This window comes from Capricornis sumatraensis, chromosome 2, assembly GCF_032405125.1.
Source record: "Capricornis sumatraensis isolate serow.1 chromosome 2, serow.2, whole genome shotgun sequence".
Lineage (NCBI taxonomy): Eukaryota > Metazoa > Chordata > Mammalia > Artiodactyla > Bovidae > Capricornis > Capricornis sumatraensis.
The window spans coordinates 26513589-26523831 of NC_091070.1; the positions used below are offsets into that span (position 1 = coordinate 26513589).

Consider the following 10243-nt stretch of genomic DNA (forward strand, 5'->3'; position numbering starts at 1 on the left):
CTCAAAAGTTTTTAAAGAGTAGAATCCAATAGTATATAACAAACAAATGTGACTTTTCCAAGAAATACAAGGGTTCTTTAACATTTAAAAATCGATCAGCATAATTTACCATGTTAACAGAGTAATTAATGAAAAATCACATGATTTTCCCAGTAAGTGCAAAGAAAGCATTTGACAAAATCTATGCCCATTCTTGCTAAAAACTCTCAACAAACTAGTAAATGGGAAGAAACTTCCTTAACCCAATCAAGGGCATTAATGAAAAACCTACAGCTAATGCTATACTTGTTATCAAGAACAAGGCAAGAATACCCACTGTCATGAATTCTGTTCAGTGTTTTACTGGAAGTTTCAGTGCCACAAGGCAAGAAAAGAGGTAAAAGTACATCCATCAACATTATAGAGGTAGAAGTAAAACTCTTTATTTGAAAACATGATAATCTGTGTAGAAAATTGTGTATGTGCTCGGTTGCACAGTCATTTCCTACCCTGTGTGACCCCATCCGTGGTCTGTAGCCTGCAAGGCTCCTCTGTTGAGGGAATTTTCCAGGCAGAATACTAGAGTGGGTTGCCATTTCCTACTCCAGGGGATCTTCCTGACCCAGGGATCAAACCCAGGTCTCTTGCATCTCCACATTGGCAGGCAGATTCTTTACCATCTTTCTACCCATGTGAAAACTATTAGTAAGAGTTTACAAAAAACTGAGTTTAACAGGATTGAAGGATATGGTGGTGGTTTAGTTGTTAAGTCGTGTCTGACTGTTTCGATCCCATGGTCTGTTCCAGCTGGGCTCCTCTGTCCATTGGATTCTCCAGGCAAGAATACTGGAGTGGGCTGTCATTTCCTTCTTCAGGGGATCTTTCCGATCGAGGAATTGAACCCGGGTCTCCTGCATTGTAGGATATAGGGGAAATATATAAAAAATAATTTTATCTCTATATGGTAGCAATGAACAGTTGGTATTTGAAATTAAAAATCAATACCGTTTATAATAGCATAAACATTATGAAACCTTAGGATAAATTTGACAAAAGATGTGAAACTGCACACTTAAAACCGTAAAACATTGCAGAGATTAATTAAAGAAATTCTGAATAAGTGGGGACAGACGTTAATGGGTTAGCAGATTCAGTATGTTAAGAGGTCAGACCTCCTCACAAATAATCTCTAAATTCAACTTGATCCCAAGAAAATCTTAGTGGTAATGAACTAGATACAATGCTTTTGGTCTAGAATAAGGTTATACATGCGAAGAGTTGACTCATTGGAAAAGACTCTGATGCTGGGAGGGATTGGGGACAGGAGGAGAAGGGGATGACAGAGGATGAGATGGCTGGATCACATCACCAACTCGATGGACATGAGTTTGAGTGAACTCCGGGAGATGGAGATGGACAGGGAAGCCTGGTGTGCTGCAATTCATGGGGTCAAAAAGAGTCGGACACGACTGAGTGACTGAACTGAAGGTTATACACTCTTACAGTTAATGAGGTGTCTGATCCTTACCAAGCTTAGGAGAAGTACATGTTCCTTTCTGTGGGGAGAGATGGGATGAGGACAGTACCACCTGGACTTCCCTCTCAGCAATCTTCCTCCACCATGCAGAGGTAAGATGTGCGAGCACCTAGAATTGCTGTATTACATTTACTCAGTCTTTGATGTGGCTTCTGAAACTCAGAGACAAGAGCAATGTTGCATTTAACACAAATTGTTAAAATATTGTTAAGGTGTTTTAGAAACTTGAAGGTGTTATGTGAGTGTTGTGGTTAACGTAATAACATATCCAAATTAAGAGTCATGGGACCAGCCATTCATCTTCCAGAAACCTGAAAACTAGAGAAGTTCTCCCTCGCATAGAATTAGAGGCTACTGAATCTAGGAAACACAGTGGAATCAATCTACAGATAAAAAGTCTTTTGAAATATTTAAAATTAGGAATAAGATCTATTTATCTAAATTATTTTAGGACTTATCGGCTTTTGTAACTTTTTATTATGAAGTTTTCATAAGGATGAAACTTTTCATTAAATGAAAGATAGTTAGAACCTGTTTATCCTATTTTGCATAAACAGTATTTTCTTATTTTACATAAAGAGAAAATTTTAAGAGACATCAACTCAAGCTCTGGTTCACTCATGACATGGGTGGATAGAGAAGGCCATGGCTTGAAAGGATCCACAGAAGGACACCGAAGAGGTCAGATGGGTCTTCTCTTCTTGATGGAGAACATGGGCACAGAGCACTGCGGTCATCAGCCTGCTGGGCCCATGTCACTTTCACCTTTCAACACCAGTCCATGCTCACGGTGCTGGGTGAGGAGGTGGTGATAGAGGAGATGGTCGTATCTTGTTCAGTCACTAAGTTGTGTCCAGCTCTTTGTGACCCCGTTGACTGCAGCACATCAGGCTTCCCTGCCCTTCACTCTGTCCTGAAGTTTGTTCAAACTCAGGTCCATTGGGTCAGTGTTGCTGTCCAACCATCTCATCCTCTGTCACTTCCTTCTCTCAATCTTTCCCAGCATCAGGATCTTTTCCAATGAGTCGGCTCTTAGCATCAGGTGGCCAAAGTGTTGGAGCTTCAGCATCAGTCCTTCCAGTGAATATTCAGGGTTGATTTCCTTTAGGATTGACTGGTTTGATCTCCTTGCCGTCCAAGAGAATCTCAAGAGTCTTCCCCAGCAACACAGTTTGAAAACTTCAATTCTTCAGGACTCAGCCTTCTTTATGGTACAACTCTCACATCCATACATGACTACTGGAAAAACCATAGCTTTGACTAGATGGACCTTTGTCAGCAAAGAATGTCTCTGCTTTTTAATATGCTGTCTAGGTTGGCCATAGCTTTCCTTCCAAGGAGCAAGTGTCTTTTTATTTTCATGGCTGCAGTCACTGTCCACAGTGATTTTGGACCCCCCAAAATAAAATCTGTCACTGTTTTCCACTTTTTCCCCATCTATTTGCCATGAAGTGATGGGACCAGATGCTTCCCGAAAGCCAGAACATTTTTCCTTTGGTCAGTGTTCTGAAAGTTTTATTAAACACTTTATCTGTTCTGACTTATTTGCTTTTGGTCAAGGTGAGCTTATATCTTCATCCTTTGAACCCTAAGGGGGGCAAATGTTGGGGGGGCGGTTGCCCAGCTCTCCCTGTGTGCTGCTCAGAATGTCAGCAGGTGGGCTGGTGGAAGGAGCACACAGCTGTTCCCAGGCGATAAAGAGGAGAGGAAATTGTGTCCTTGACTTTCTTTTATTTTCCTTGGTATGTGTGTGGTGTTGTGCCAAGATCTTGACTTTTTTTCCGTATTTCTTTAGTTTTAGAAAAAGTAATTTGATTCTAAAATGAAATCTGATGTTTTTACTCTTAGGGGCTGGAGGGGATTAATTCTTGCCATTTCTTATGTGTCTGGGCAGTGAGTGTCCTGGGGGTGGGGGCTTTGGGTCTTGTCCCTTGCCCCTCCCAGGGCCTGCCACTTAGCAATTACTGTGTTCATACATTTTGATGAGTCAGAGTGTACATGAATGTGCAAAGTGCAGACACAGCATTGTTGACTGAAGAGAGTCAGGCAGCAAGGTCACTATTCTGCAGCCTTTCGTTCCTTCCCGGGATGATTTTATATAGGTTAATCCTTCTGTATGTAAAATCTTTCCCATGTATAAAATTGATACAGCACATGCCTTTACAAAACCACAGGGACTCCTATCCCCAAACCCCTCCTCAGTGATGGACCCTGAGCCCTGTGTCGAGCTGTACTGGCGTCACAGCCTGTAGAAAGTCCAGGGCTTGCTCATTTATGAAGAACATGACCCAATAGCCAACACAGGTTATTTGACGGGAGCCTTGGTCAGACATAGGGAGGAACTGAGGAGCTTTCTTTTTTTGTATTTAAGTTTTTTTGTCTCCTTTGTGTCTTTGTTGTTGCCGCAGCTTTCTCGACTTGTGGCAATTGGGCTTTGCATTGCAGTGGCTTCTCGTTGCAGGGCATGGGCGCTAGGGTGCATGGGCTCAGTAGCTGTGGCACACAGGCTTAGTTGCCCTGTGAGGAGAAAGTGGCTCAGTTGTATCTGACTCTTTGTGACTCCATGGACTGTAGCCCATCGGGCTCCTCTGTCCATGGAATTCTCCAGACAAGAATACTAGAGTGGGTAACCATTCCCTTCTCCAGGGGATCGTCCCAACCCAGGGATCAAACTGGGGTCTCCTGCATTGGCAGGTAGATTCTTTACCATCTGAGCCACCACGGAAGGCTAGTTGCCCTGTAGGATGTGGAATCTTCCCGGACCAGAGATCAAACCCATGTCCGCCCACTATAATGGCCGATGGACTTTTAATCGCTGGACACCAGAGATGTCCTGATTTTAAAGCGTAGTGTCATCTAAAGCATAAAATTGAGTGGTTTTTAGCATATCTATAAGCTTGTGCCCCTGGTGGCTCCGAGGGTAAAGAATATGCCTGCAATGCAGGAGACCAGGATTCAACCTCTGGATGGAGAAGATCCCCTGGAGAAGGGAATGACAACCCACTCCAGTATTCTTGCCTGGGAAATCCCATGGACAGAGAAGCCTTGCGGGCTGCAGTTCGTGGGAGTCACAAAAGGGTCAGGCACAACTTAGTGACTAAACAACAAAAAATATTCCATTATATGGATGTATATTTTGTTTATCTATTTGTCAATTGATGGGCATTTGGGGTATTTCCACTTTTAGGCTATTATGAGTAATATTGCTATGAACATTTGTATAGTAGCCAAGTATTTTTACATTTTCACTTTTTGTCACTTTAGACCAACGTATGTACAAGTACACAATTTTGACTCCTTTTAGAATCCAGAGATAAGATTTATTTATGTCAGTAGAAGTACATGGAGCAGAATAAGCTAAAAAGGGTAGTTACAAGAAAGCACTTGTTAATGCAGCTAGGGTCAATTTTAAGGAAGTTAAGCTTAAAATATTTTTTGCTATATTTTCATTTAATTAATAATTTTCTGTGTATGTACCAAAAATATGCATTAACATGCATATTTATCGTTTCAATTATAATGTGTGATTGACTAGAAGTTTGAATCTATGTAAATTCAGCTAATTCTTCCATGCCAGTCTTTGCAGTCCATGATGGGGATAGAATGGCATACAAATGGACAGGGTCTGTGCCCCCACAGTACTTATGGCCAGTCTCGCTGAGGGCCAGAGCATGTCTATGAGGACTTCCAGCCTGTGGCACAATGTGGTGCCCTCTGCTGAAAAAGCACGTGGCATCTGAGGAGCGTCAGCTTCTATAGGGAAGTTCATAGCCAATAGTTGTGGCGCACGGAATGTATGGAATCTAGAGGAGGAATGGGTGCAGATAAGCTGGAGGAGGGGGTGTGGAAAGGAGGAGGTGGAATGGAGGAGGGGAGGGAAGGAAGGGTGGGTCTAAGCTGACCGTTCAGCATGGTCAGTGCATCAGCTACGGTTCAAGTTGAGGCATGCTGGGAACTGAAGATGAAAAGAGCAGAGAGGCCTGGTACCCTGATAATGGCATTAAGTGGTTTGGACTCTACCCCAAGAGCTGAGAAGTCATTGAAGGGTGCTTCGTGATCTACATTTTCCATTTTGGTCACTCAGGGCATGTTGGGTGAGGGTGGGGGCAGTAAGAGGGCAGGTCATCTGCTGTGAGGGACAGTGGGAGACTTGAGGATGCAGAGGAGTCAGGAAGAGTCACTGTGGGGAACATGGTGAGCAGGTGGCTTGGAGCAGCAGCTTCTGGGCCAAAGATGAGTATCTTAAATCTGCATCATGAGACATCATGGAGGGACATGCCCCCAGGGACGTGGTAAAGCACTGCACTGGCATGGTTGTGGTTCAATATGTCCCTTGCCTTAATTGAACTGGGTTGAACTGGGTTGAACTGAGTTGAACTGAGTTGCCTTAATTGAACTGAAAATGCCAATGAAAGTAGAGAACAAAAGCTTCCAAAACAAACTCTGTGGATGATCCTTCTTTTTCATCACAGTCAAAAGTCAGCAGCTCCCCTGTTGATTTCATGTTATTTGCTATTTATTCTTTGAAATCCAAAGCCTGGAAGAGAAGCTAATTACTTCCCTGTTGCCCAGAATCAAAAAGTCAGGGTTGGTAGGAGAGGGGGATGGTAGGGGCAAGGATACACAACTGAGCAGTTATTTTGTAACTTTCAGGAGGCCAGGTATTTCAGTTCCTAGAGTCAGAGGGGAATTAAACACATGGGCAGGCAGGAACGGGGAGGTGACCTACCTCCTGAGGTAGTTGTGGGGACCTCAGGACTCACGTGCTTGTAAGCTTTGCTCAGTGAGGAGCTGAGGCTGGAAGAACCAAGTGACTGGTCAGGGGCCAGAGAGCAAGAGATGGTGAATATAAAGCAGGTCTGTCTTACTGCAAATCGGTGGTCTTCCTGCTCCACCAAAGCATCACCTGAAGTGAAATGCTGAGAGTCTGGACAGAGGTGAGGTGGCAGTGACCCTGACGTGTAAGGGGTGGGCGGCTGCCTAGCAGTGGTGATTAGTTTGTAAACTCCCCTTAGATCAATGGCCCTCCTAGGGACTAAGAGTTGGATTAACCTCACTTTCCTGGCCATCTCCATATGGGTATTGTTGCTGCAGCTGAGAGGTACCATGCCATGGTTTGAGGCAGCTGGATACATTTCCTACTGTGGCATGGCCACACTTATGGGCCTGGCTGCCCTCTGAGAGGCTGCTGAGTCTGCCTGCATTCAGCCAGCTTTCCCTTCCAGCTCAGTGATGGGCTGGCTCTTGGGGGAACAGACAGCATACAGAAGTGAAGCCATGCTTTTAAGGCTTCACCAGATACGCAGATGTCAGAACAGCCGAGACCACTTTGGCCTCCCTCCTGGAGAACGTAGAGGGAAGATCTCCTGGAGGAAGGCATGACAATCCACTCCAGTATTCTTGCCTGGAGAATCTCATGGGCAGAGAGGCCTGGCAGGCTATAGTCCATAGGATCACACAGAGTCAGACGTGACTGAAGCAGCTTAGCACACACATGCCCAATGGCTGAGCACATGACTTCTGTTTTCTCATGGCAATGACCCTTGGCTTTTTAATTCTTTATCCAGGTATGTACCCTTCAGCTACAGCACCCCAGGAGGCTGACAGTGGCCGGAAGCTGACTCACCTGCTGAATGCCGTGACGGACGCTCTGGTCTGGGTGATTGCCAAGAGCGGCATGTCCTCCCAGCAGCAGTCCATGCGCCTGGCTAACCTGCTGATGCTCCTGTCTCATGTCAGGCATGCCAGGTACCATCCCTGTGGGGTCTGCTCCACTGGGTGTGTGGTGGGAGGGAGGGTGCAGATGCTCACAGAAGAATAAAGAGTTTTGGAAAAACGGTTTTGCAAGTTCAAGATGGATAAGGTAGAATTGCCATCTTTAAGGGAAAATGAACTCCTGAAAGGAAAGGCGGGCATCATCTCTATACACGCTGATGGCCCGTATAGGATGTGGTCATTATAGCAGCTTTATAGTGTCTTGTTACCCTGCCCAAGTTCACTCTACTTGCCGCAAAATAGACGGCAAGAGATGAGGTGTTGAGGTAGGGAATACAACTTTAGGCTGATCAAGAACATGCAGTCTAATGTCTCAAAATAACCATCTTTTGAGGGTCTGGATGCCAGGTTCTTCTAGAGATCAGAGGTGGTGGGAGACGAGGAAACAAAGTAAAAAGACCATTAATCTTGCAAATATCTCCTAGAATGCAGACCTCAGGCAGGGCATGTGTTAGTGTCTTCCTTCCTGCCGCCTACAGGTGGACAGGGTCCTGAAAAAAGACACTTTAGTAAGTCAGGCCAGAGGGGCAGGATTCTCCGAGACAGGTCATCATGTGTGATTATAATAACAAAAGCAACAGAAAGCAAGTCAAAGGAACAGTTCCAAGATGGAGCCAGAATTGGCTGTTCCCTGCAACATTGTGCTGGCTTATCTGGTTTTTAGTTGCTGGGGATTTTAGCTTGTTTATGGATTCTGAAAGGGGCAGTTAGTTCCTCCCCTAAAGTGAGCTGCCCCATCTTCCTGAACTACACAGGGCTGGGGTCCTGAGGTGTTTTCTTAAAGAGGTTAAACCCAGCTTCTCTAGATCAGCTCTGGGGCTGGTGATCTGGGGTCATCACAGAGGCTTCCCTAAGAGTTGTCCTTTTCTTGCTATAGAAAAGGATATTATATATCCTTGCAGCACATCCCCTGCCCAAGATTTGCCATTCTAGGAGATATTTGCCAAATTAGTGGCCTTTTTATTTTTGTTTCCCAATCTCCCCCTACCTTTGATCTATAAAAGAACCTGGCATCCAGACCCTTGTAAGATGGTTATTTTGAGACATTAGTCTGCCATCCTCTTGGTCAGCCTAAAGTTGTATTCCCTGCCTCAACACCTTGTCTCTTGCTGTCTATCGTGCGGCAAGGAGAGCGAGCTGGGGCTTGTTAACAAGACACCATAAAGCGGCTATGACAACTGCATTCTATAAGAGCCATCAGTGTGTGTACTGATGATGCCCGCCTTTCCTTTCAGGAGATCATTTTCCCTTCAAGGTGGCAAGTCTACCTTATCCATCTTCCAGTATATCAGGATTAAGAGAACTAGTGAGCCGTGTAGGTTTGGGAAGGCAGTGCATGGGTAGAGTGTATCCAGGAAATGGACATTGTGTGTGCTCAAGGAGGGAGATGATGTCTGATGGCGGCTTCATGCCGGTGCCATGAGGCTCAGTGCTGGCCATCACCCAGGAGGAGGGTGGGGTGCTGGGGCTGGAGGAGTGGGGAAGAGGAAGGAAGGTAAATGCTCCCTTGAGGAGGAGGAAAGTCTAGGGGCGGTGAGAAAAGACAACACACCTCAAGGATTTCAACAAGGGGGAGGAAGTGGAAATGAGCTCTGCTCTGTTTACTCTTTAATGATTACTCAGCACATGACCATTTATAGAGCAGAAACAGTCCATCCTCATTAATCACAGATTCTCTACTTGTGAATTTGCCTGCTTGCTAAACTGTATTTGTAACCCCCAAATCAATACTCAGGGTGCTTTTGAGGTCATTCGAGGACATGTGCAGACTGGCAGAAAACTTGAGTTACCCACACGTACGTTCCCAGTGGAGGTCGTACCAGGTGCTGCTTGCTCTGCCTTCTCATTTCTGCTCTCAGAGTGTAAACAAGGGTGTGTTATATGGTCTATTTAGTACCTTGTTTTGGCATTTTGTGCTTTGTTGGAGATTTCATAGTCTAAAAAGAATCCCCAAGAATAGTGCTAAAGTACTGTCTAGTTCCTAAGTGCAAGAAGCCTGTGATGTGCTTACAGAGAAAATGCGTTAGATAAGTTTCATTCAGGTATGAATTTTAGTGCTACAGGCTGTGAATGAAATGTTAATGAATCAATGATTCATGTTAAATAAGGCCCTTTAAGCAATAACTCAGAAGAAACAAGATTATGTATTAATGGGCTGATGAAAATGTTGGGACCAGAATCTCTCAGAACCTAACCCTTATTTCTCCCAATAGCAATGGCTCAGTGTTTTCAAAGACCATGAAAATGTACCTGTGGTGTTCAGAGACCCCATCACACTAGGGGTCAAGTTGTTGGGGTGGGTGGTGGGACACCATCGTCCACAGGACATTGGCTTCATCCTCACCTGCAGATCATTGGAGGAGCCAGATGCAAGAACCATAGAGCAGAGGGCTGGGGGTCATGCTGGGGTGAAGGTGAGGACCAGCTCCATGGGGGAGAGTCGGGGAGATGTCAGGCTTCCCGTGGCTGCTTCAGGAAGGAATCTCAGCCCCTTTTGTCTCTCCAGTAACAAGGGCATGGAACACCTGCTCAACATGAAGTGCAAAAATGTGGTGCCCGTCTACGATCTGCTGCTGGAGATGCTGAATGCCCACACGCTTCGCAGCAACAAGCCTTTGGTCACAGGGTCTGAGCGCAACCTGGCGGAGGCCAGTGAGAGCAAAGAGGGCTCCCAGAAACCGCAGGCTCAGTGACGCCCAGCCCTGAGCTGTGGTCAGGCTGCAGAGAAGGTCAGAGGCTGAAGCGTGAACTCCAGCACGAACCGCGAGCCCCGTCAGAAGGGGGCGGGCTTCCTTGGCTTTCTGCTATGTGCTCCTTCCTGTGGCTCCTTGATGCCATCCTTCCCCAACCTCCCCATCTCCTGGGAGTCAGGGTGCAAAAGCCAGTACTCTGTCATCAGAGGCAGAGTTTGAGTACAAGGTTTATGTCTGGCTTGGCCTCAAGGGGTCTCAT

At 45.6% G+C, this 10243-nt stretch overlaps 1 protein-coding gene across 2 annotated transcripts in view; it reads left to right on the plus strand.

Moving 5' to 3' along the window:
- ESR2 (estrogen receptor 2) overlaps positions 1–9984 on the plus strand; it is a 45267-nt gene extending 35283 nt beyond the window's left edge. For both annotated transcript variants that reach the window (XM_068964810.1, XM_068964814.1), the window contains 2 exons: positions 7084–7264; positions 9798–9984. In XM_068964810.1, the coding sequence (XP_068820911.1) occupies positions 7084–7264; positions 9798–9984 (368 nt within the window). The remainder of the gene's footprint in view (positions 1–7083; positions 7265–9797) is intronic.
- Positions 9985–10243: the final 259 nt, after the last annotated feature.